This window comes from Morone saxatilis, unplaced genomic scaffold (genome assembly GCF_004916995.1).
Source record: "Morone saxatilis isolate NCDOM2014 unplaced genomic scaffold, NCSU_SB_2.0 Contig12, whole genome shotgun sequence".
NCBI lineage: Eukaryota > Metazoa > Chordata > Actinopteri > Moronidae > Morone > Morone saxatilis.
In genome coordinates, this window is record NW_023339674.1 from 17452109 (window position 1) to 17479898 (window position 27790).

Genomic DNA, 27790 nt, shown 5'->3' on the forward strand with positions numbered 1-27790 from the left:
AAAAAAAAAAAAAAAAATCTACATCTTTTTACCCTTTGCTCTGAAAATCCACAGACATGAAATGTGTAAAATATTCTATTAGAGCAGCCTTAACATTACAGAGTGGTTTAAAATCTCCGGTTTACAGAACTCAATGTTAGATTCAACCATGTCTACATTCTAGTGAAGTAAAATCAGCCAAATCTATTAATCTCCTCCCGTTTGACATAATTTTCTTATGACCTGCAACATCTAAACCCAACATTCAGTGTTTAAAATTGCATAAACTCAAAGAAACAAGCAAGTGTTCCCAACTTCCCTCGCAATTTTTATTTCATTTCATCATGTTATCTTATTGGCTTATTTCTGCTCCTTCCAATCAGTCAGCAGCTACAGAATGACACAGAGCATATAGCGCCCTCCTGTGGCGATTTATGGGTGTGTAATTCATCCCACCACGCCGCTGAGGGTGTGTCTGCTCAACCTGATGTGGTCCAGAGGTTGTTGTTTGTGGGGGCCGGGTGAACCAGAACCTGAGCAAAGCAGCGCTATTTTGTTTCAGTCAATATATCTGGACAAATACATATTTACATTGACAGATGACTTCATATACCCTCCAGAGAGATAAAGTTTGGTGTCTGTTTACCATAAAGCCATAAAAATATCCTGCAGCTTATTCAATGTTCACAGATCCCCACGTGAATTAAGTCCTTAACTCACATCAATGTGTACATATGATTAGGCCCAAGACCATGACGACAGTAAAAGCATCATCACAAATAAATCATTACATTTAAATAAAATTAATTGGTCGATGGATTAATTAGTCAGAACGTAGTTGTTGGACCAGCATTCATTTGAGCAAAAGAGGAGTCAGAAATGCATAGAGAGAACAACAAGTGTGAGAAGTAATTTGGAGTGGAAAGTGAGACGCTGTTACATACAGTCTGGTCCACGAAATTCATTTGTTATAACAGATTAACAGAAACTGTATGAGAATGTGAGGTAAGAACCCTGGTTTCTCATCCATCATCTACCAGGCTAAAAAGGACTCCCTTATGGTCCAGAGATACAGTATGTGGGCTCGCCTTGGCACGTGATACCATCCACACAGAGAGCAAGAGAAGAAACACTTATGAACGACATCTCCCCAGCTTTCTTTGACTTCTTCAGATTGAGGCTGGTGACGTGCGAAGACGCGTTCCCATCCGAGGTTTCTTCCCATAGTGGGATCAAACCGCAGTCACAGGACACGACATGCCCGATGACTGTCAGAGCTCGTCCTTCTCCATCTGCTGGAACGCCTCCAAGTCTTCCCGCCAATCAGCCAGCAGTTCATCCACTGACTGGCTGCTTGAGTCTGTGTCGCCCTCAGGCTCCTCTGTCTTCTCAGAGTCTCTCTCCTCTTTGGGCTGGGCCGAATCAGCCTCTGCCTCTGTAGGACCAGCTTCCTCTTCCGGTGGTCTAACTTCCTCTGCGGGACTAGTGTCTTCATCTACAGGACTGTCTTCCTCCGGTGCTGGCGTAACCTCCTCGGGGGCCAATTCGTCTAGCTCCACTGTGCTTATCGATTGGCCGACAGGTTCAAACGAGGTGGGAGTCGTTGCTTCAGTTAAGCAGTCTTCCTCCGCTTCTTGCACGTCCACACCTGAAAAGAAAGCAGGGGCGTGTGACTGAACAGCTTTACGGAAAAGGATGTGCACGACAAAAAGACAAACACACACACACAAACCTCTTTTCCTCCTCCTCAGTTCATAATCTATACAACATGCCCCCTGGTAGCCATTCTCAGTCAAAAATAGACCAGTTTTCATGGAGAGGCTGTCAAACATAACAGCATGATGCTGATGGTGAGTCATGTTTCCCACAGGATAAAGCCTTTCTCACATAGCTGCACAACCAAACTGAGAGTCAACTGAGAAAAGAAATCTGGCAAAAAGTTATACTGTGAATTCTGCACATATCTGGTTAGAAAAAAAGGGTATTTGACCTGTTACAGTTTCTAAATATGTAGCTGTTTCTTTAACTGCAGATTGTAAATGTGTTAAGGAACCAGTCTGTGTTTTTTATTATACAGTCGCGGGGAATACACCAAGGACTGCTCACAACTACAAAGCATTTTAGTTCAAATACAGATAGGCACAGGTTATCTGGTCAGTGTCTGTTTTGGTAAGCATCTCATCTTGACAGCAAACTCAGCTGAATACATACAAGTACATAAGTGGATAAAATCAAGACAAGCTGACCAAATACAAATTGAGTTTAACTTTTTTCCAGAGACCATGTAAACACTGTCACATGGCTTTTGTGGACAAGTTGTGTCATACCCTGCCAAACAGCAGACACACACACAAAGAGGACATAAAGAGCTGTCATGTCCAAAGCTCTGATGGGGGAAAACAATAAAACAATAAAACAATACTGTGACTGCGCCAAATTCTTCTATCAAACACAAACAAAATCCCGTGGTTTGAGGGCAGAGCGAGAGGAAGGGATAGGGGGAATGAAAGCATGACTGTAAGGAGGGAAAACGGAGATAAAGGCAAGTGAAAGGATGAAAAATGCGGTTAACAGACATAGAAAGAAGGAAAAGAATACTTACTGCCCTCAATCAGACTGCCTGGAAGAGGTTTACCTTTGAATATGGCTGCTGCTCATCCAAAGGGGAGAGGGTTATGAAAATAGAAGAGAAACCAAGAAAGAGAGGAGAGGAAAGGCACTGTTACAGTCCACCACAGGGAATAGAGGGATTTGGCAAATGAGGAAAAAGAGGAAAAAGAATGAGGATGTAATATTGATAAGGGTGTAGACCTCCACCATTATAACCACAGCTGGTGGGTGGCTTCGGGATGAGTCACGATCTCTGAGAAATATCACCTGAATCCCTACACCTCATCTTTATTTTAAGAAGTCGTAATGAGGCTCAGTCAGCGGAGAGAGATTAATACACTGATGTGATCAATCTTATCGAGAGACGGGTGGAACAAAGCGAGGAGGCGTATGAGGGTATAATGTCACACCTCTGTCTCTGGCTTTGTCGCTCAGAAGCACCTCCACCTCCCTGTACTCCTTCAGCGCCTCCAGCAGGATGTTGCCCTCCTTATGGAAGAGGAAGAGGAGAGGCAAGGTGACGTCATCTGTGTTGCGGCCGTCCCCTGCCATCTGAAACAGGGGAGCCGTGTCGCTGCTGCTGCCCTCGTTGTCATCTGGGAGGAGATGAGAAAGAGTGATACAATTAGTGTGAAGACATCGCCTTAAGCTAACATACTATTTATGTATTGTAAAGGCATGCGCAGCTGTTGAGAAATGCCACATTACAGATGCAGATTATTATCATTAAGCTGTAATGTGCAGGACCCTATTTGACTGGCTGTCTTCAAGATAATGCATTTATCTAGTCATTGAGTAATCGTCTTCTGTCTTGTGTCATTAGCTGTTTGCACTCACCGATGACTATGCCTCCAATGGCGCCGGCCTTCTGGATGTGTCTGGCCTTCTCCGCGAACATACACTGTCCCCTCTGAAGCAGAGCGATGTGGCCCTGGACATACTCAGCATTGGTGATCTCAGTGCAGCCACTGTAGGGTTCAGCCACAGTCACAAAGCCACGTACCTGCACACCGGAGGAAAGATTATTATTATCTCTTATTTTAGAGAATGAAGGAACACGTTTTAATACTATGGGATGTACAGTGCTACAGTCTAATCCCACATGTTCTCTTCAGCTTGAATATTCTAGGAGAGGAAGCGCTCTCTAAAAAGAGGGAAAGTGAGTGGCTCTCTTAGGAAAAACAAACAGGAGGACAGTTAAGTTCCCATTTGAAACCTGGCAGCTTGGCAGAGATACAAAACCCACTCACCCCTGTGGAACTTTTGGACAGGTCTGTGCCAAACTGTGCTGGGCCAGCAGTCAGCACAACCCTGCCAAAGAATGGATGTGAGACGATCTGAATGGCTCTGGGAGGCAGCTGCTCTTTCTGCTGCTGGCTGGACAGCTCCATCATCTCCTGCATGAAACGCACACCGTCCTCTGCTGCCACTGCACTCACTGCCTGCGAGCCAGAGTGGGAGAGGAGAGGAGAGGACAAGAGTGAGGGTTTTTTAAAGTCAGGACGGAAAGAACACCTTTATTTGCAGAATTGGGACAAAGAAAAGTCTCATGATACAATGGCACCAGCCGCACAGTATGTTCTCATTTAAATAATAGTACAGATGCAAAAGCTGTTACATTTTGAAAGGCGGCATGCACTTTAGTAACAAATCAATGTGATTGGTTCCTGGTTTCTCATTATAAATAATGTATCTTTCTATTTTAAAAGCTGAGTTTTGTTCCTCAGTTCTAGAGATATCGTATGGTATAGAGATGATTATCTTGCAGTATTTTGCACATTGCAGGATTGTGTGTGCTGGAAACAAGTAACAGTGTTGTATCATTAGTCATTCCTACCTCTAGTGGTTAGAAAAAAAACAGCTGAGGAGTAAGCATACCATTAAGAAACTGAATTATTTCAGCCTTGGATTGTGTGTTTTTTATGTTTATCCTTGCTGCTAATCTGTTTACCTGTGTAGCGTGCTGGACCAGCTGCACCCTGCCATCTTTCAGGTGGATGAGACTGACTCCCATCCTCCTCAGCAGCTCCAGATGTTCAGGGTTGTTTGCCATGAAATCCTGAGCCCTGAGAGGAGGGCGGCCCATACCGGGCTCCCTGAGAGGAGGGAGAGGGGGAAAAAGAGCAAGAAGTTAACAAACATGGAAGAGCTACAGTAGTTAGGGAAAATAGTGCAGTGGCCTGTTCCAGAAAGCAGGTTTAACAAACTCAGCCTGAGATGGGAAACTCAATAGTTACTTAATCAAGTCAGATGTACGTTTACTCTGAGTTAAGCATGTACCATGGGGAATGAAAAAAAGCCATCACCAGTGAAGCTTTCATACTATGATTCACCATGGCAACGGGTAAACAAAAGAGCCAAGCCTCCATTTTAATCCAGTGAAGATAGAAATGTGAATGCATGCCAATCATGGATGTAATAATAAGACCTGATTCGGTGCCGCAGACAGCCTTGCTTCCAATGTTTCCCAGTGGGCGCTCACAGTATTGCAGCCCAAAAGGCATTTTCCCCATAAACCACCATTGTTACAGAGACATTTATCTTAAAAACCAGGAGTGAGGAAAGGATTCAATATATTATATTATACAATATATTAACATTTTATATTCAGCATAGTCAACTCATTCATTATTTACCAGACTTGAATTTCCTCATTGAATGATAAAGTGCTAGAATTCCACTGTATGTTACATTTGATTTTTAAATATATGTATTCAGCTGTAGATGAAAATATGGAGCAAACAAGACATAGCTCACTCACGGACCTATGATTGTAAAGTAATAATGATTTTGGTGATTTGCAGTTGAAAAGGTTTAAATTAACTGTATTTCAACATAGTTGCTGAAATGCTATCAAGATTATATGCAGCCTATAATCAAAAACTCACTTTTAGTCCAGCTTTAGAATCAGGTTCACTATAATCATCCTCACTCAGAAACAGTCACATGATCTCCAATATGATATGCTAAATAACTATGATAGAATTGCTCCATCAGTGCGATAATCAACATGACAAGTTACTGTTCATTGAACCCTTTCTTAAGTGTCTAAGGCTTAATACAGAGTTGTTTTATTTAAACAGTGATTACTCCAGTAATGCAGTAATCAAATGTTCAAGAGCAGGAGAACTGTTTGATAACCTGACAGTCTTAATGTCCACAGAGTCACAGTTTTATGTGACAATGTATAGATTTTATCCTTAGCAGAGAATGAATCCATCATTCAGAGATCATGTTAATCATGTTAAAGATTATGTTTAGTCCTTGGGTAACAACCTAGCCAATATATAACTGGGATTTCGGTATTTCTAAAGACGCAAACATCTGCAAATTAATGCATTTTGATATGTGCTTTGATATTGACTGCAGCAAGGAGGAAATAAAACAGTAACACCTTCAGACTCAACAGGACGGGAGGAGTCAGAGAGAAATTCAGTTTGTTGAGGAAAACCTGCAAGCGAACAGGTTAGGTTACTATCGTCAACCAGAGTTTAAGTTAGCTCTCCCATCTTATCTCAGGATTAACTAACTCACGCTTCTAACCTGGTTACACCTATATGTATACATACCTGTAAGGAGCGGGACGGGGGCAGCTCTTGTCCACAGCGCTACGGATTGGTTCTCTCAGGTTACGAGGGAAGGCGGGATCAGGAAACAGGAGGCGAGTGTTAGGGCAGGTCCAATCAAAGTTAGAGTCATCCAGCTCCTCCTCTGACTAGAAGTATCATGAGTATATTAAAGATTCTGTTAGGAACTTGAACGTGTAAATGCTTTCATCAATTTATCAGACTTAAATTACAATGGTATCATGTCGATTACCGTTCTGTTGGAGGGAATAGATGAAGAGTGGGGGGCTGTGGATAGGGACAGGGGCAGCAGGTGTGCCTCGGTCGTGAAGACATAGTCCTCCACATCAAATGGTAAGTCCTCTGAATCGGCAAACAGCAGGAACAGGTATTTGAACATCTCAGCCAGGAAGAATGAGTCCATTCTGACAGGAGAGAAGAGGTGTAAACACAGCATATATATATATATTTCCTTAATCTCCTGCCACTAAATGTAGATTTTTTAAGGTGATTATAGCATCATCAAATTATTCTGATGTTTTTTTTTCTTTGCTTACTAAAAAAATAATTGTGAAAATTGGTGTGAGAATTGGTCATAAATGTCTCTTTTAAAATGATTCTTTATTAAAAAGTAAATAAATCATCTCATTGTATCTAAATGGTGTCTACACTTGCAGTTTAGTAGTATATTATCCGACAAACCATTGCACAAACAGTCTTTCCTTTCTCACCTGTCCTCGTGGCTCCCAGTGCGTACGTCCTTCATTGCAGCGAAGCCGCAGGGGACACGAGCAAAGCGGTTCAGGTTGTCCAGGATGGTGCGACCTGCCTCCAGGTAATAAGGGTCTCCTGTGGCCTGAGAGGATGAGGAGGACAGTAAGGTGATCGCAACAGAGGACAACAGATCAACTACAAAATGATCTCAATGTTTTATCGTATTATGTTCCTTCATATATTCTTACAAGACACCAGAAAGCCAAAGGCAAAGTATTATATGATAATGAACACTAATTAGTGGCCTGTATTCTGGGGGTTGCATAATAACTGTAGAAATTGAGATAGTGTTTCTGAAATATTGTAAATGAGTCCTGGTGTACCTAGAGACTTTGGTCAAATGCCAGAAAGATTAAAATGCAAGTTAACAACATTTCACAAAACCTGGCACATGATAATAGACATTTACCTCCATACTGTGGCAGTGAAAAGAGAACGTATGCATTATGTCAAGCTCCCTTGATAAATTACCTTGTAAAGGAAATAGGTGCTCTCTGCAAACTCAGGCCTCAGGGGATGTTGGGCCCAGTGTACCCTGAAATCAGTAGTGAAAGCCTGCGGATAGACGGAGAAGGACGAAGGGGTCAGCACACCATCCCAGGCGTTGTAATGAGAACAGACAGAGGAAGCTAAAACGCAGCCGTGCCGCGTGAAATGCAAGCTTGTTCACTTCCAAACAAGTCATAAGGGGTTACTTGACTCCATGGTCAAATGACACCATGTCACTTTTTGCGGCACAGTTAAAACCCTAGATGTGGTATTTTAAGTTGGATACACAGAGAGACAGATTACCTCTGGGAGGAAGTTGTGTTTCTTTGTAACTTGATACAACATCTCATGAGTCTCAATGGCAGGGCGGATATCTCCCTTCAACACCTGAGACATGAACAGTAAGTACAACGTTACTGAAAGGACACAAGCCAAAATAAGAAGAGTAAAAGCTTCAATTCACATCATCGAATCTGACCTGCAGTCCAGGGAAGAAGGCCAGCAGAGAGTCCATCCAGGTGCGAGCGGGAAGCAGAGGTTTGTGGATGTGGACATCGAGCAGCAGCGGAGGCTGGCTAATGTATTTCATTATAGATGCATAGTGCTAAATGGAACATAGAAAGCAGAAAGATTGAGGATAGAATTACAGTCTTATGCTGCTTGGTTGTACACAAAGTTAGACCAATGTGAGCCTGAGGAAAATTATTTTCACAAACAGAATCATCTTGAAAAGCACAAACATGTGACGCTGTTTTATGTTGAAGAGACCACTGTGGCAAATTGCTATTATGCAGACACAGAGGCATCATATTACTCCGTACAAGTGTGTGTGTGTGTGTGTTGTGGTGTGTGTGTTCGTGTGTGTGTGTGTGTGTTTCCTCACAATATTGAACCGCTGCAGAAACAGGTCATCTCCCAAGAGGATGTAGGCCTTTAGCAGGTATTCATAGTATGAGTCAATTCCCGCTCCAACTCCACTGTCTGCAGACACATAATCACATGCAGACTTTAAACACATCACTTTATAAAACAAGAGAAGAAATTAGATGATATTCTGTTATACCCATCAACCCTCTGTTCAATCAAATCCTCTCTCACCCAGACAGAAACATTACTCCGCTACAATTAACTTTTCCCATGTCCATATCTGCCATAGCCTCCATAAGCCTGATTTATACTTCCGCGTCTAATCGACACCGTAGCTACGGTGTAGCCTCATACCCTACACCTCCCTCCTCCAGTTATGTCACCCCAGAGGTCCTTTCTCCAGCCCTTCTCTCACCTCTGCGGACCCACTCTCCAGAATGGATGTTGATGGTGGTTCCCACCAGATTGCTGTTTCTCTGTCTCTTCTCCCACAGAAAGTCCATGGCTCTCCGGGCATGGGCCTGTGTGTTTGAGGAAGGGTGCATTATTGATTGAAAAAGTAAAAAATCAATCAATCTGCAGTAGCTGTTGTCCACTGTTAGAATGATTAAAGTGATTGACCTGCTTGTTCAGCAGTCTACTGCTGCCAGGAAGTTGAACCAGGTCCAAGGCTTCTGAATATCATAAACTTTTTCAAAAAATACTTCACTATACCACTGCAGCTACAGGCTCCCCACCCCTCATTTTATCGGTAAAAGAAATCTTATAAAAAGGCAAAAAAAAAACTTAGGTAGGTTGATCAATAAGCACGAGAATAGAGAGTATTTCCCATTCACAAATGTCTATGTCTATTTTATTTTAACCTTCATCAGTATTCCACGACTAGGTCTTTTTCACGCACGACATTGTGACATGTCACAACAGGAAAAGCACATGTGTAAATCATAGAATTAATGACTGCTGGATTCATTGTTCTTGGTGAACATGAGGGTATTTGATGACAGTTAAAAAGAAGATATTCACAAGGTATTGTATCTTCTTAAGAGAGGTGAATAAGCCCCAGTATCCCCAAATACACTCAATGTGTTCAGTTGCCACCAGGAGTTATGTAAAGTAGAAAAACAACTAAGAAGATTGTCACAAACTACAATAAAAACTGTATGATTAGATCAGAGGGTCTCTGGGTGTTCAGGTGTTCCCTGACATTAGGGTTAAATTAATCATCATTAATCATTAAAGTGATCAATATGCTACACCTCATTTATCATCAATATATATGATTATAGGAGCATTGTAAAGAGGTGAACAGTAAAATAGGGGGATTAGGACACTGAATGAGTCACTCACTGACTACATTAGATACATGACAAATACCATATTTCACACAGTGTGTCATCAAACAACAGGGTAGTTTCATGAAACCAAGTCTCTGCAACCTGATCCCAAAGAAGATAAAATGACGAAGCATAACCTGGCTTACAGATAAACAAAGAAAGATGAGCCGCTTGTAGGGTGTGGCTGTTTATATCTGCTGATGGTTTCCTTTTTAGATATGCTGGATGAATATATTGCGTCCTTATTTATTGAACCCCAGAGTAAGTTTTGATTGTTGATATCTGAAATGATTTTCTTATAATCAATGTGGTCAAAGCAACTGCAGTATTCAGAAATTAAAATCTTAAACATCTGTTTTTAAAACTTCCAATAAATCATAAATTACAACGTACTAATGTAAGCATAGGAATTTCTTATTGTCTGATGAAAATGTGATACCTCAAACACAGGATCCCCAGTGAAGCGACTTAAGGCAGCAAACTCCAGGATGATGGTTCCCGCACAGGCAGTACAGGTGTCTGTTTCTGTGCCGGTTCTCGTCTCAGGACCCCTGACACCATGTTTCAAGTTCACCTGTCAAGCAGGGGGGAAAAAAATACATTACACAATCTGTTTTGAGTCACATTTGGTTTGTAAGAGAATGTGCATGAAAACCAGTCAGACATGAAAATGCCTGCATTCAAAAGCTGTGACAGCTGCGAGCAGAGCGGTGAAGCAGAAAATGAAAATATGTGGTCATGATCTGAGAGAGTGCAAATCTGTCATACTGCAATCTGGGAAATATGTGATAAGATCAAATACGTTTAATATAGACATTGTTTTATTCAAGATGAATTCTTATGCAATACTCAAAAATAAACGCTGGAAAAACTAAATAATATGGGTCTAACAATGACAGGTATGTAATCCACCTCCCCACAGTGCATGTAGGTTTCCTTGTTATTAAGGGGTTGAATTTAGGTATTTCTGCCTGTGTGTGTTTGTCTCACCCTCGGATAAGGCAGGCCACTGCTGGTGTTGAAGGCTGGCAGCAGTCGGAGGCCCAGGTCTTTGGCCATGTGCAGGAGCTCATCCTGGTACCACTGCATGTGTTGACCTCCCTCCTTCAGCATCACAGCCATCGAGTGCCCTCCCAGCAGACCTCTAAAAACACACAAAAACAACATTTTAACAGTCAAGTACAGCAGAATCCTTTATCACGGAAGTCTTTTGGACAGCTGTTGTGTTTGCTGCCTTTCAGAAAGTCAATAAAACACCACGGCACTTAAAGGCGTCCCCCCCTCTCCACCGAGGACCTGTGGATATTAAGGGAGTCATAGGTAGTGTAATGTAATAACGTGGTACAGTACATTAACAGTTTATTTCTTAAGTATTAATGTGTGTTTATATTCTAGTCCAATCTTACCCAAGAACCCGAATGTTGGTTTCAAAGACTGACACCACGATGTCGTTGTCCAGCCTCACATCTGACAGCACTCTCCTCACTGCAGCCTCAAACTCTGTCGTCTTGTTCAAAAGCTGGCAATGAGAAATAATACATGACGATGAACATCTGGCTTAATTATACACCATTTCATGGTGTAAACATTCACTGAAACATAGTATTCTGCAGAAGGCTGACCCCAGAAACATTGAATTAAAAGCTTTGATAAAATTAAGTACAGTGTACAGTGCATATAATATATTACTCCAAAATCATCGATACTTCCACTGTGTTCAGTCCTATTCATTTAAATGCCGCCTCAAAATTACAGTAACCAAGCATCAAAAATACAAAACTCACCACCAGAGTATCCAGAGTGTCTATGAGGGTCAGAGAGAACCTATCAAAGAAAGATATAAAACTGTTAACCAAGGGTGTTAATTGGCCTTCATAATAATCGTGTCAAAACATTTCCCATAATGATGTTTGTTTAGTGTGTTTAAGTATGATCTGCCTCGGCCAGTTGTGGTAATGTGTGTGTGGACAGCGTGTGCGCATGGACCCACGTCATCATTGCTCCGTTAACACGTTAGCTCTCAAAGAATAAAGGCAGCTACTCACTTTCCCAGAGCGTCGTCTATGTCACCTCGACTGGGTTCAAGCCCACGTACTCTTCCTCTGCATGTTAGCGGCATCAGCTCATCTGCTGGGTATGCGTGGTCCTGGGAAACACACACAGACACTTTTAACACCATGTTTTTACCTTCAATTCAAAACTGGAGGAAAAAAAACACATTTAAAACGTGTAATTATGGTTCTGTAATTAACCATTACCGAGATAATAAATTGTTTATTCTACTATAATATGGGTCAGTATGGGTAGGGAAGAGCAAATTGTCTTGAAAATCTATCTTGAATAAAATCCTAATCTCAAGGCTGCTTCAAAAAGACTTCCTCAAACTAGAAATTCCTATTTCTCTGAAAAAATACAGTGAAAATAAAGAAATAGACAACTTACCATATAATTCTGATATGCATGGTCAAACATCTCAACCACTTGGTTCCTTATGGGGAGGAGGAAAACACAGACACAAGTCAGCAACGTGCGTAACATCTCTTCGGGGGTGAATGTGTTTCTCCTCACATCACGCTCTGGGGGCTTGCTGTGTGTTCTTCTCAACTCACCTTAACCTGCTCTTCTCCTCCCGTGACATGGCCTGTCCCTGGCTGCATATTGCTCCAAGGAGCATCGAAAAGAACAGCACAGCTGGCATTGTGGTAGCTGGGCAAGATCGCAGCAGTATACACACAACTACAGTTTGGCTCTCAGACAGTCACTGAGCAAATACCAATTCATTACCACTGCCCTAACCAAACCGCTCAAACAAACAAAAGCACCTAAGAATCCGAAACCTACACCATCCCATTAATGCTATGCCTGGGAGATCATGTTAAAGCACTTGTTGGCTTTGCGTAAATTGTACCACCTAATCATCAGTGGGTGCAGGCATCATGAAATAAAAGGGTGTTGCTCAATCTTGGCCACTTAAACTCCATCTGTGTTTTCCTCTGCGAACACAATAAACAGGTGTTGCAGCCCACACTGCAGTTAAATAGTTTGATTTGAGTTTGGTATTTCAAGTAATCAGATATCTAAGAGTAACTGAAGGCGATGTACCAGCCATTAGTTGTAGTGCAAAGTTTCTCCTCCAAGTCGGTGTGTCACACCTGTTTACTTTTCCTAGCTGTCACCCGGACCTACACGGCTGTGACACGTTGACGTGCAAAACACTACACCTTACGTGCAACTCTGCCTTAAATCCGCTAAATCAAATGAATCCTGAGACTTACACATGAACATTAGAATAATTTTATTTTCAAGATGTGGTCCTCACGAAACAGCAACCAGGGACAATTCAAGCCTTTTTCAGGTTATCAAGACACATCATTATATTTAAGAGTCACTGTAAAAACAAACCGAGCAGCGCGCACAGTCCCTGTCTTATCCCTGTGTTTATAATTCCCCCTCTCGTATCGTTTACTCACTCCACAGTCAATCAAACCACAAGTCCTATAAAGCCCCTGTTCGTACCAGCTCCCGTCATGACTCGGGTGTGTGTACTGTGAAGATGTAAGTTAATTATTTCCTCCTCTTGGCAGATCTCGTCCTCCAGTGAAGTGAGAGCAGCAGCCGAGCACTTGTTAGGGTTTAACAGTTAATTAGCCAGTTAGCCCGCTGTGCTAACTAGACGAGCCGGCGACAGCGGATAGACCGAGAATACGAGACAACTCGACAAAAGTCGCGTCCATTGTCCAGCAGCGGACCCGACCGGGCTATTGTTTCTGTCCTTCGGGGTTTTAAGTGGATAATTTCGCCGTATGCTACTGTTTTGCCGAGCTAGTCTGTCTTCAAAACCGGATGCCGATGCGATGAAAACGTCAACAACATCCGCTTCCTGGATAAACTAGTAGGTTTAATTTCCCCTGAGTTTTTGCTCCTCAGGCAGCCGATCTGTAAGACTGACTATCGCCTCTCCTTTGTTGGGATTTACAAACGTAGGTCTAGACATGGTCGTAATCCTGCCATGAAGCATATAAGCATAACCAATTGTTTGAATTGTTTTAAAGAGGTTTACGTACATAACAAATAGGTGGAGGGGCTTCCTGAAAGTCCAAGTTACGGAAATAAAACATCAGACACAATTGGCCCGACCACTTTCACTGGTGTTGCCTTTCAAAACCCACTTTCGCGCAACCAAGCGCTAATATTTCTAAGTACGGTAATACCAGAATGTAACCCTTAATAATATATATAACTCGAAGAGTATAATGTTTTTAAAATAATAAAACACCATGGTAATTTTTACGTGGACTCAATTATTAAATGCAACTTGTTTATCATTAAAGTGAGCAGCTTGTTCGATATAGTTTATATGCCATGTGCCCACAAAAAGGAACATTTCAGCTCCTTGGATATCATTATGGATGCATGGATTATGTAGTGTTATAGGTGACTTCCATTTTCCTTGTGTATCACTTTGTTTTTGGACATTTTAACATTAAAGTAAATTTGTCCTTACTGCATTTAAAGCAGCGCTACTGTCTCATAAATGACAGAATAACGACATTCAAACCCCTGAATACGTTTCAAGGCTATTGAAAACACAACAAATGTAATTTGGATATCTCCTCATGCACAATTGTAGGACTTTAATGTTTATCAAGGTTTATTTTCGTGTTTTCCGTTCCTTAACTCCATTTCCCATGAAGCTTTGCGGTGTCATTTGACTTCACGTGACAGGCATATCAACAAATCCCTGAACAGTTTCCTACCAGAACTTCCCCAAAAACCAAATATATGTCCACAACGTACTGAAGGAGACGCCAGTACTGGTAGGCTGGAGCTGAAATACACATTCACTTCATAGTTTTGGACGGTATGTATGAATTTCCTCTTCATATAATATATAGATACAACCTCTATGTATGTCTTTATTGTTTACATCACCTGTATGCATACGTGCATGATGTAGGCTAACATTTATGAACGAATTTGAATTAATGAAAATATGCTCCAATAGCTTCTTTCTCTCTTTCTTTTGCACCTCATTCTTCCTGTCTTCACGTCTCTCCTGTCTTTCTTTCTACCTATCTAACATGTCCGACATGTCTGTTTGGATGTCAGGTACCTAGTCATGTCAGCTATGGCTCCTGCTGCTCTGGAAAAGCTGACAGGGCTGGTTGCAGCCACATTTACTCCCTTCACCACTCAGGGGTAAGCATTTAGGAAATCACTTCCCTTTATCTGTCTCAGCACTTATGTGTTTGGTGTGTGTGTGTGTGTGCGTGTGTGGTGTGTGTGTGTGTGCGCGCGCGTGTGCGTGTGTGTGTGTGTGTGTGTGTGTGTGTGTGTACACATTCAGTCCCCCTGTAAGAAGTTAAGAATGGGGGAATGAGTGTGGACACATCTGAACACTGTGGCCATCATAAACTCCTGTAGATCTGAGGGCTGTAGTACGAAGGGAGCCGGGAACAGACAAACTCACACTGGTGTTAGACGGTACAACTACGTTAGTTAGGTCACTGTCAACTTACTCTGAGGTTGTGCGTGTAGAGGTGAAAGAGGCCTGTTCAGCGGCGGGAAAAATGTCTTGTCTATTTGTCGCCAGAAGAATATGCAATGATAATATCAGGATATGAGGATTACTAAAACGTTATCTGTAGGTGCCAACAGTGACAGTGATGCTTGTTGGCAGCGCCCACACAGTATATTCATAAGTAACATTACAGTGTTCATGTGGTAGGTTCTCTATTTATCTCTTCTTTTATCTTCTTTTATTCGTGATATGATTGACTAGCAATCACATTTCCGAGATTAAAGTGGTAAATGAACAGAAACAAATATCCGAAGTTGGTCCTAACAGGGATTAAAGCAAGAAGGTGAGCCTGAAAAGTTATCCGTGTACAGTGTATTTAATTTGAGGTATTATATGAATTTCAAACTGCTCTATGCCTTAAATCAGACATGCTGCCTGAGAACTTTGAGCTCTGATTTAAGATCTAGATCACAGAGGATGAAGGACTACCTGTGTGAATGTAACGCTAGAATAAATTGCACCTTCTGGAAATAAAGTGTTCTGCATATAGGCCTAGTCTGTGTATATTAACAGCCTCTTTGCTCTTTATAATGATTAAATGGGAACATAACAAATGCATTATGGCCCTAGAAGCCAGCATAGATACTGAACAGATACCTAATTCCTTCAGATGAGAATCGATATACTTCATAGAGAACATCATCGGGGGAAAAAAATAGACGGCCTCCTAACACCCTCGTCCTCCTCAGTGAGCCTCTCACAATCCGAGCGCCAGCGTCTTCAAAATGTGCCGGTATTTTCCTCCACAGATTGTGGCTGGAGGAGGTTTACAGGGTAACATCGAGTTAACCTGGAAGATAACCTGCTCGAAGCAGTTTAGACATAGAGAGTAAATTGCCATGACAACACACCTCGGGTGAAACTCATCCACTTTTTTGTAGTTAACCTGGGAGTTACAGCTGAGGCTACAGAGTTATGGATGGATGAGTCAGTGACCTCGCTTTGTACTACAGCCCCCTGGAGTAGGCCTACTGTAGCATGTTTGGGTTTTTTTTTTGCCAAATGTGTAGACCTATGTTTTTCACATTTTCTCAAAACAGTGAAATCAACCTATCAAAGATTGGACCTTATATTGACTACTTGACAGAGAAGCAAGGTATAAATAGCATATTTGGTAAGTTTACATGAAAATTCTTCCTTTTGATATTTGTGTTTGTCTGTGTTCCTATTTGAATCAACCTGATTTTGCATGTTTTATCTTTTAGGTTTGTAGACAGTTGTGTCACTTGTCTGTTAACCACATCAATCATCCTTACTGGTAAAAAAAGAAAAGTTGCTGAGTCAGGCTTTTGTGAGGTTTGATAACACCCTGGGACACCAAACCATCCATAGTCTAGTTTAGGATTATAATAGAATGACCAATCACTTCAATAATAGTTTTTCTGACCTTTTTAGCCACATAATACATATTAAATTCAGTCTGTTAGTACTCCACTCTGTAGAGCTGTTAATGAAACACGTTGCTTCATAGTGTATGATTCACAGTGATTTCACCATTAGCTTTTTGCTGATGTTCCTACATTAAAAGTCTACCTTCAAACTAAAGAATTCAGTTCTTTGAGTGTGTATATTGTTTTGTCTCAGGATTTGGTTTGTATCAATCTGTTCCACACTAACAACCTTGAAACAGACACACTGAGAAATATTAGATAAAGATATAAAGTCTGTCCTTTTCTCTGCATTGATCAAGGCTTGTCAGTGTTTCCTGTGTGTCAGAAGTGATTACTGTTTAATTTCACACTGTTCCCAAACCCAGTGAATCATCAGGATATGTGCTGAGCTTATGTCTGTGTTAACATTCCCATTTCCATGCAACCTATCTGTGTGACCTTACTCAGCAGAGGATGTTTCTCCTGATCTTTGTACCTCATCCTGTTTTCATGTTCTTTCTCATCTCGCTGTCATCATCTGCATTCGTGCTTATTACCCATGAAATTGTTTTGTCCTGGCACATACTGCCGCTGTGGTAGTGGAGCCCTTTATGAATGGGCCCCACCAGAGGTTTCCCTCTCCTTGGCTGAGGGTCTGGTGGGGCCAGGTAGGCTGAGCTTGGCAATGTAGCCCCCTAATTGCATGAAATATAGACATAAATGAACTTATTGCATTTATTGTCTATATTTCATGCAACTAGATGTCTTTTGTTTCCTTTGTGTTTTGTTTCCTTTGTATGGCGTGCTTTACTGTAATGCATTGTTTTGTTTTGTGAGTGTTGATGCATCAGAGCTAGATTCAGGTCAGCTTGTTCTCTTTACTTAACTTAATATAAGATGTGCTTTTCTGATTTAGGAAATGCCACGTAAATAAGACAAACTTTTACTTGCTTGCAGTGAATGGCACCACCGGAGAGAGCATGTCTCTCAGCATCGCAGAGAGAAAGCTCCTGGCAGAGGAGTGGTGTAATAAAGCCAAGGGCAAGTAAGTCATTACACAACATCTGGAGATTTGTCCATATTTTGAGTCTAATTCCGTTAAAAAGTTGACAGTTACTGACGTTTCTTTTGTGTGCGCAGACTGGATCAGGTGATTGTGCATGTGGGCTGCATGAGCCTTAAAGATTCCCAAGAACTGGTGAGTTGCTGCCTTTCATGTCGCAAGTGTGTGATGTGTGAACATTAATCAAAAACACATGATGACTCACAAGGCGAGCAGGCGTGTTTAAAGTTATAAAATCAAACTGAAAAATACTTTCAGTCAGAGCTCATACCTTTTTACAGCCTGTCACAGTATTCTAGTCACCATATGTGTTTTTAGATACACTGTGATTTAAAATAGAGCTAATACATACTCGTGATCCACCTTGAACTCATTGGTCAACAACATGCTCCCAAAAGTTCTCCCATGGCTTTGTTTATTGAAATCTTTCAATCTTCTTTTGTTTTAGTATTTTATTCTCCTCCAACATTTATGAAACAACCCTCTGGAACTTTTCCAAATTTATATTGGATTATTAATTAATATTTCCTTAGGGCAGGGTTCTTATGTAAAAAGGAGAAAATGTGTTTGTTTCCACATTTTACAGATTTAGTTCTCAAAGGTGTTTATGATGAAGAGTTTTTATTTTTTTTGATGGCGGCTACAGTTTCACACTGCCTCGTCAACGTAGTTTAGTCAGTGATTTCCCACATTTCAGTCATTTAGTATCATTTAGTATTTGCAAGCGGAGGCAGTGAGAGTGAAAGACAAGACAGCAAGTTATATACTCTACGTACTAAAAATCCAAATATGTCTTGCTCCATTGCAATCTACTTTGTTGGTATAGAAATTGGTATCTCAGCCTCTAAAATGTCCTCTTCTCTGTATGAATGTTGAATTATGACACGCTCTGGCATCTAGAATGAGCTTATGCTCTTTGATTCAAATGATCTGGCACTCGGGTGTCCCTGAAATATGTAGAAATCAGTATGTGATGGCATACTACATCTACATTAAAGGAACGGTTCGACATTTTCATTTTACGGGCAATATGTGCCACACTGTTTCATGGCTCTGACCAGTTGCCAGGCAAGCACTGGAGAAAGAAGTTACTGGTTCCAGCCAAGAAATAATCTGGTACATAACTCCCCATAAAACTAAACAAATGAGATATAACATGTGAATTGGTGAGCTTTAGTTGTGCTGGTAGGCTGATTCTGTTGCCATTTAACAGAGCCAGGCTAGTTGTTTCCATTTATTCTAGTTTTTAAGCTAAGCTAAGACATTTGTAGCACAATTGCGAGAGTGGTATCAATCTTCTTGCCTAACCCACTCTGCCAGAAAGCAAATAAGCATCTGTTGAACTATTCCGAGTACATGACCTGAGCTGATTGAAGTGGTTCTGGATGGATATTTTTTTAAACAATGGGAATGAAACCATAGGTCCATACACTACAGTGATTGTATAAACTACAAATAAAATGTTCCTCTCAATGCTACTTTCCCTCCAGGCTAGACATGCAGCAGAGATTGGGGCTGATGCAATAGCAGCAATTGCCCCCTCCTTCTTCAAGCCCAGCACTGCAGGTATGTGATGGTTTTAGTTTTCAATACTGTACTTTATTAGTTATAAAGTACAACTTTCCATAATGGAAATCTCCCATATTTCTTTCCTTCTCTTCCGGCTTCAGATGTGTTGAAGAAGTTCCTCCAGGAAGTGGCTTTAGTTGCCCCAACTCTTCCCTTCTATTATTATCATATCCCAGCTGTCACAGGTGTTAACGGTTAGTGCCACTGGGGATTGATTTTGCGTTTTGCATTTGCACACCATTCAGAAATAGAGAGACTCTGCATCAATATCGACAGTAAAAGCGTGTTGAATTTCAGATGGTCTTTTTGTCTTTTCCTCAGTGCTGGCGAGAGATGTGTTGGAAGATATTGAGAAGCTCATTCCCTCCTTCAGAGGTGTGAAGTTCAGTGGGAGTGACCTGATGGACTTTGGCCAGTGTGTCAACTACTGTCAGCCTGACTGGTCAGTCCTCTACGGCATGGACGAGGTCAGTGTTTTTCTCCCTTTCAATCTGCTTTGGTCCATCTGTTTTGTGCTGTAGTTGCTTATATTGCAAGATGACCTTGACTATAGAGCCTAAAACAAGCTTTCTTTTATTTTGCTGTAGCAACTGCTTGCAGCTCTGGCTATGGGAGGCCAGGGAGCAGTTGGCAGGTCAGTGTGTAAATTCTGCGCAATGCTTTGTCTCCTTTTATTCTCTCTGATAAGTAGTTATTAACATTTGAACTGTTATTCATTTATTTGCCTGCAGCACATATAACTACGCAGGATGTCATGTCAACAAGCTCATCTTAGCATTTGAGAAAGGCGACCTTGTCCAAGCCAGGACAATACAGGTACTGCCCATCTCCCTGTTGTTGTCCCCAACTTCTCATTGATATTTTGCATCAATTTTGGTTGCTAAAATCTTTGTCTAATTCTCACAAACAGTTCAAGATGCAAGAGCTCCTCAGTTATGCCACGAAACTTGGTGAGAAACGGTCTTGTCAAGATGTTTTTATGCCAGCTTATATATATGATAAACACACGCTAATGTACCGTAAAGTTTCTTTATCTTTGAAACAGCCTCATTGTCATTGACAGGCTTTGATCTGGGCGTCAACAAACAGCTGATGAACGAGTTGTCAGGCTTGGGTCTGGGTTCCCCTCGACTGCCAGTGATGCCATGTCCTCATGCTAAGGCTCTGTCCATTGCACAGAAGTATTACAGCATTTTTCATAAGCAGTAAGATTTTCTCAAAATCAACATTTAGTGCCTTAGACGCACATTGACTGTGATGGATCCAATTACTGTATGTGCATTATCTTATGCTACGAATTATAAATTAAACATTTACACTTTGCATCAAATCGTTAAATAGGACAGGAATAAACCAAATTGTATTTTTCCCAAATAAATGCTTCATTTGCATTAAAATGGCCTTCTTCAAATAGTTCCGGGTGCACAGTCAGAACACAATTTAGGGTTAGATAAACTGGAAACTAGATCCTAAATCATTTTTAAATTATACAGCAGTTTAATTTTAGAATGTCCTGGAACTTCACACTACATTTTACTGTGGAGATTTAAACACATTCAAGTAGAATAGGCTATGAACTTTTACACTATATAAATTGAAAAGGAAACTAAACAAATGTAAAAACTAAAATGCTGGCATACCAACTGAAAAAACTACCAATTACTACTTTAAGGGATAGCAGTGCTACTATCATAAAGGAACATTAGGTTATTAATGATATCTTAAGAAGTTTTTTTTTTCATCGCTGTATAGGTCTGAATACAAGATAGACACTTTTTTTAATGAATCTACCTTTGCCAAAGTTAAATGAACAAGAAAAAGAAATACTTGAGGCCCTCCATCTCTGAGGTAGAACACTATTAAATGCTTGTCAAATGGTAAATCACCAGGATTTTCTAAGTGCTGGTTTATATAATGACATTTTACAGAAGCAATCTATGCCAACCTGGGAAATTTGGATTTGGATGATTACCTTTTTGAAAAAATACTAGCAAAACGTTGAGAGAAAGTTGTATCCAGTCTAATTCACTCAGGTAGGCTTTATACGTCTTATCTAACAATATGAGGAGGCTTCTACAAATGATACAAATGGCCAGCTCTCTCTGACATCCAGTGGCAGCAATATCACTGGGTGTGGAGAAAGCATTTGACAGAATAGAGGGGCCATACCTGCTTTATGCTCTTTCCAGTTATGGTTTTGGTCCAAGGTGCTTACAGTGGATCGGAGCATTGTATCATGAGCCTCATCAGTGAGGAGCAATATCCTAGTTTCAACTCCTTTTCATCTTTTCTGCTCCACCAGACAGAGCCGCCCCTTGTCTTCATTATTGTTTATATTAGCTTTAAACCAGTAGCTGGTGCAATCCGTAGGGATAGGGAAATTACAGCCGTTCTAAAAGTTAGTCATGACTTTAAATTAAATATGTATACAGATGATATTTTGTTGACCTTGTCCAATCTATCATACTCTATACCAAAAGCAATTGGCAGTCTCTCAGGCTATAAAATAAATTGGACCACTACCCTACTATACCCTTAAATCACTGTACATACATTGCAGATCTTGGACCAGCGCCTTTTATCTGGAAAGCAGAGGGGATGAAATATTTGGAGGTATTGATTATAACACCTATTAATAAGATATTTGATTTGAATGTACAACCTTTATTATACTCTATAAAGAAAGACCTTAGAAGCTGGTCAACCCTGCCTCTGTCCTTATGGGCCTAAGTGCTGATGAAGAACATTCTCCCAAGATTATTTTTTGTATTTTCTTCATTTACTCTGTATATTGCAAAATCTTAATTTGATAATATAAACAGAATGTTCTCATCTTTTTTGTGGAAGGATAAAAAGCCTAAAATTAATTAATCATTACAGAGATAGAAGGGGGTTTTGGAATCCCAGATGTGTATTTGTACTATCTTGCATTTAACACCAGATTCTTTTTTATGTAGTTGGGATTGGCTTCAGGAGGGCCTTGTAAAGGACACAAATAAATCAATCTCATTATCATCAGTATGGTATCCTGTTCCACCTACAAAGCTAGATAATAGTATTCTTAAGTTCTCATGTGACATTATTAAAAAAGGGCATTAAAAAAATTAAAAAGGTTTTGGCTTCCTGTCCAATATGGCACAATACTATTGTTAAAGCTGCAGGGAACCCGCTGTCAAACAACACTTTGCAGTGTATCAATATTACAGAAATTTGACAAATTATAGAGAATGCTAAGATTGAATCCTTTAAGGAGCTTAGAAGGAGATATAACTTGACTATGAATGCATTTTTGCCATATGCTCAATTTAAATACATTTTCTCAAAACATCAATTTGGAAACAAATCAGGATCAAGTTTTGAAATGTGCCTCAGCATTGTATATCTTATCTCCAAGTAATACAGACTACTACTGTGCACATGAAATTTTGGGTTCCCCCCTTGGCACACTATGATAATGAAATTATGAAACCCCTTTTTTTACTTTACTGTTGTCTTGGTTGTGATTTTGCGAATTTGTTGCTTTGGTTTGTGACTTGTTCTTCGTATTGATGCTAAAAGTGTAAATTAAAACAAAAAGTGGCGTAGGGGATCACTTTAATGCACTAGGATATTTTCATGGGCATTCTCCACTGATATCTTTTTCTTAATGGTGCCGACAGTTTTGTTTTGGATATTTTTGGGGGAACTCGGGAATGTCACAAATCAGTATTATTATTCTATGTAAGACAGTTTTGTTTTGGATATTTTTGGGGGAACTCGGAAATGTCACAAATCAGCAGTATTATTATTCTATGTAAGACTATGGTTGAATCTCATTTTAGAAATTTGAGCTTAAGATCTTAAGCTGACTCCATAAGAGGGAGGATAACAGAGACAGAGGGTGCATCAACATGAGTGCCGTTTCAAGTGCCTGACAGCATTAAACATGAGATTCCACCCTTTGTTTTGAGTTACAATGCATAAGTTCTTTGTAAATGTATATTTTCTGAATGTCATATAAAAGGGAAATGTACTGTGTAATGAACAAATCTTTTATTATTATTATTATTATTATTATATCACATAATCACTAATTTCTTACTAATAAATGCATTAATCCATTAATTGTGTCACACTGATTCATGTCTCTTTCTTATGGCCTTATGTTATGAATACATAAGGTCATATTATCTTAAAGACCTGCACAAACATGCATGTGTTTCTTTTATCCTGCTCTCAAGTTCTGTATTCACTAACATTTCAAGACATAATGGCTGCTAAATTCTTTTGGCCTGAGGCTACACAGACTACAATTTCCTGTTTATTTGCAGGTCATGTTTGCTGGTTGCTAAAGAGTTTGGGAAACTTAAAATAAATAATTTGAGGCCAAGTAACACAACCTGTGCACTTCTCAGACTACATGAGTTTGCAGGTTGCCATCATATTCTGCAGATGGATTCCACTAATTAATTAAATTCAAACCTGGATTAAACTGTGGCCAAAGTCCTCTACAAACCTGATTGTCACTTCTGTTGTTCCAAATTAACTTCTAATTATAAGGTTTGGTAGTGGGATTAAATACATCTCCTTCTCTATTCACCACAAAAACACAGTGAACTTGTATGTAAACAGATATTAAACACCTTTGTGTAAAGCTGTGCCATCCACTAAGGCAGGCATAACCACCATTTATGCATTCTGCAGCTTTGTAACTGTCCTCACTAGTTTACTCATCCCCTGTTGCTCTTCCTGCGATTTCTTCCATTGTTTTTTTGTTTACATTTTTTTGGGGGGTTTTTAGGAGTTTTTCCTTATCCGAAGGGTCTAAGAACAGAAGATGTCACATGTTTTACAGATTGTAAAACGTACATTTTTTCCAATTTATTCCAAAACTGTATGATTTTGACAGAAGGTGAATGCAGAGGGCCAAGAACAAAGCCCTGAGGTACTCCATATTTCATGTCAGAAACTATTGATGTAATATTATAGGAAACACACGTGTTCTTACGGATAGGTAAGATTTTATCCAAGTGAGAGTCAGACCAGAGACACCAAAGGTGCTATCTGTTACATTTAACCAAGTAAGTAGTATTCACACATCTAGTTAACCTGTACTATTGACCATTTTTACCACTATTACTATTATTAGACCCAATCACAGGGAGCACTGCTTTAACAGGCATGTAAAGCAAAGCATTCATACAGTACCAATGAAACGTGTTCCTCTGCAACACAAAAACACATTACACTTATTGCAAATACACATATAAATATTTTTGTTGCTGGAAATGAGAGTCGTCGTCAATTGAGTTTCAGTTGCTTTATTGTGACCATATATACTGTCATTGATTGTGTATATATACCTGCTTCCCTGCCATGGTTGCGTGCCATGTTAACAGATGGAGCCTGCAAAAAGGGAGGGAAGATAATATAGGATGGCACTTTAATGATCCCCATGAGGACACTTGGCTGTTGGAGCAGAAGAAAATAAAACAATGGAACATAAAAAAGAACATTACATAACAAATGGTGATTAAACGATGCTTAACTGAGGGGTAAGCGATAACTCATGAGTTACATAGAAATAAAAAAAACTAAAACTACAGTGTTTAGTGGATGTACAAAGTAAGTATTATTCTACTGTTGAGGGAGTTTCTTGTTAAAAGTGCTGAGTCACTGTACAAAGAATAGTTTTTGTAACAGACATGTTCATCCTTGGTTAGCCACTCCCACAGTAGATGGTAGAGTAGTGGCATGAGGTTACTCCTGTATCTTATTATAAAGCACTTTTGATATATTAATTCTATCCATGTTGGGGGATGGAGCCTTCTTGTTCCACATTGCTCTGGCGTCCTTGTAGATTGTTCTTTTCCATCTGTATTTCTATCTGTTGTTTGTGTCTTTAGACACACTCACTCCACACCTCTTATCCTAAACATTCAGTTCTTCTTAACAAGTAAGGATTTGATCACCGTATTATTTTTGGATTTACAATGAAGTGAATATGTTTGGATCACAAAGGGTTAAATGCATTACACCTGAGACATCAGAATAAATGCTGATTATATAGTATGTGTATGATATGATACTAATATATTTAGTACAACCAAATTTAAAAAAGGCTGGTTTTCTATTAAATAAATATCCAATGGTGGGATACACGCTTCTTATCTCTATCTTCACTCATTCCATGTCTCGCCTCCAGGAAATATCAGACAGGCAACAGACATGCCGAGTGGCAGACGCTGAGGGTCACTTGGTGTGGGTCTGACGTGTCAGGGCTGCAGACTGTGACAGTGACTCCCTGTGGACATGCCACCTGACTCACTCACAAGCCGCAAGACTGAGAGCTTGTGAAAGGGCTGGCAAACTGTTTCACGATCTGGAAAGTCCTTTCTTTCCCTCTGCATCTCTCAGCAGCCTAAACGTAGATTGGAGGAAACTCTCACTATGGCTACATGCCGTCTCACAGCTTGGTTATGAGTGCAGACTTAGTTGTGTATTAGTTTTAAAATGTGTTTATGTGCATGTGTGTTCTCGCTGGCCTTTTGTACCTAAAGTATCAATTATTAGCTGCACAGTTCTTTGTGGAGCTCCATCACAATCTGTTGGTTTAAAAAATAGTATTATCAGTTTATTGGGGGAAAACTAAATGCAATGCTTTGAAAATGTATTTTCCTTTCAAGAGATGAAACAAAATGCTGTCTGTAACATTCACCATTTGACAACAGTTCCCATTTATAGTTTATTGAAAAGGGAGGAATAGGATACATCATTTAACAGCAGTTAAATTTTAAGCAATTATGAACTTAAATAATTGCTGTAAAACAATTAGTTTAAAGGGGGAAGTCACTTTCTTTATGTTGTAGAAGAGCGTGCTACTGAGGATTTCTCTAAAGTCTAAATGTGAACAATGCTGCCCCCTGTTGCATGAGTCTCACACATACATTAAACTGACTCGTTTCCATACTTTTACGATATGATACGTATCTATGACTCATTTTGACCTTTGGTTGCTCCACGGTGTAAAGGACAATAAGCGATTGGTGAAGCAAGAGTGATATCATTCTGTGCAATCAGCAGACTGGAAAAACAGGTTTTATATTCACAATAAAAGCATCAATGCTTTACAAATGAGATACAAAGTATGTATAGTCGACATAATTTCCAAGCGTCTTGATGGATTTGATAAAACTAACTTTAACTAATTGTCATACTTGTCAGAAATAACAGTGCTAGTGTGAACAAATTGTCAAATTGACAAACCCAGACTAACTGTACTTGTCATGATTGTTAATATGACATTTTAAATAATAATTTGTAAATCATTGTAAACACATTTGAACTCTTTAATTGAGAGATATAGTAAATCTTTATTGTTTCACTTTTTATCAACCGTACAAATTCATTCTTGACGTTGGAGACAGTGGTCAATGATAAAATAACAAGAAACTCAAGGTCCACTAATTATTATATATTATTAGCTTTTTCCTGGTGCTATGTAATAATAATAATAATAATAATAATAATAAAGATGTATAGGTGACAATTTCACATAATATATGATGACGATAGTAATAAAACACTCATAACTAAAGTAAAGTACAAATAGTGACTATAAACATTCAGTCATTGTAGACAATTTTATAAGTCAACGTTACATTGACATAATATAGTAAATGTTGTATTAACTCCTTTATTATCCCGTTTTTATTAACCATAAAATTCTTTCTTGGCGTTTGAGACAGTGGTCTTGGTTCTATATAACAATAATAACAACAACAATAATTATTATAATAAATAAATAGGCTATACGAATAAAAATACATACATAAGTTACATTATTAATTAATAAATAATAGAAAAAATCGTAGAGGTAATAATTTCACATAATATCTGATGCTGATAGTAATAAAACACTACAATAAATAAAGTATATATATAATAAAGTACCAACAGTGATTATAAACATTCAGTCATTATCGACAATGTCATACGTCAAAGTGACGCGGAACCTGTGCAGTTTCCGCATCGAGAGGACGGACTTATTTAACGGTGACACACAAAGCTCTAGCGTTTCCGGCCAGCTCAGCGTATCAGCCCTGTGGTGTTGTCAGTGTACAGCCTGTCAAACCCTGAACCACTTCACCTGAGCCACTTCCCCTGAACAGTTCCTGGGCCGCGGACCAACAGCTGGATATCGCGGAGAGATGGTGCTGCTGACGATGATCGCTCGGCTGGCTGACGGGCTTCCGTTGGCCGCCTCGATGCAGGAGGACGAGCAGGTTGAACACATTGAGTTATTCTGTCCCTGTGGTCTCTCTGCTGGGGGGGGGGGTGTAAAATGCTTCTTGGTTTAATGCTTAGGTGACACGTTAGCTACCTTACTGCTGTAGACCTGTGGAGCTGTACACACCACACACACACACACACACACACACACCAACAAACAACCACACGCCACAGGAGAAGGGAGGAGAGAGAGCTCTTTTATTACTCACCCAACTGACTCGAGGGTTAAAAGAGGTATCCGGTTTTAGCGGGCCTTTTCTGTTTTTTAGATCTGTTCAGTCATTGTCAGATTGACAATGTCAACCGGAGTTGTGAAT

The 27790-nt window shown here is 40.0% G+C and overlaps 3 protein-coding genes across 3 annotated transcripts in view; 2 read left to right on the plus strand and 1 right to left on the minus strand.

Moving 5' to 3' along the window:
• Positions 1–269: 269 nt before the first annotated feature.
• edem3 (ER degradation enhancer, mannosidase alpha-like 3) lies at positions 270–13568 on the minus strand. Its single transcript, XM_035653021.1, has 21 exons — positions 12229–13568; positions 12062–12107; positions 11665–11765; positions 11404–11443; positions 11026–11138; positions 10610–10763; positions 10059–10193; positions 8701–8806; positions 8302–8399; positions 7897–8022; positions 7722–7805; positions 7401–7484; positions 6887–7011; positions 6409–6580; positions 6159–6304; positions 4541–4685; positions 3840–4031; positions 3427–3592; positions 3000–3185; positions 2582–2629; positions 270–1627 (listed from the first exon to the last, which is right to left on the minus strand). Exons 1-21 carry the CDS (start codon positions 12315–12317, stop codon positions 1251–1253), a joined length of 2733 nt encoding a protein of 910 aa, XP_035508914.1. The 5' UTR covers positions 12318–13568; the 3' UTR covers positions 270–1250.
• Positions 13569–14320: 752 nt separating this feature from the next.
• Positions 14321–24063, plus strand: npl (N-acetylneuraminate pyruvate lyase (dihydrodipicolinate synthase)). The gene is made up of 12 exons (XM_035653022.1): positions 14321–14480; positions 14729–14818; positions 16241–16314; positions 17528–17615; positions 17711–17768; positions 19124–19199; positions 19304–19396; positions 19524–19669; positions 19790–19836; positions 19934–20018; positions 20113–20152; positions 20266–24063. Exons 2-12 carry the CDS (start codon positions 14739–14741, stop codon positions 20409–20411), a joined length of 933 nt encoding a protein of 310 aa, XP_035508915.1. The 5' UTR covers positions 14321–14480; positions 14729–14738; the 3' UTR covers positions 20412–24063.
• Positions 24064–27229: 3166 nt separating this feature from the next.
• The window catches only part of sec22bb (SEC22 homolog B, vesicle trafficking protein b), a 9341-nt gene continuing 8780 nt past the window's right edge, over positions 27230–27790 (plus strand). The window contains exon 1 of the mRNA XM_035653461.1: positions 27230–27466. Coding sequence (XP_035509354.1) covers positions 27392–27466 — 75 coding nt within the window. The 5' untranslated portion in view covers positions 27230–27391. The remainder of the gene's footprint in view (positions 27467–27790) is intronic.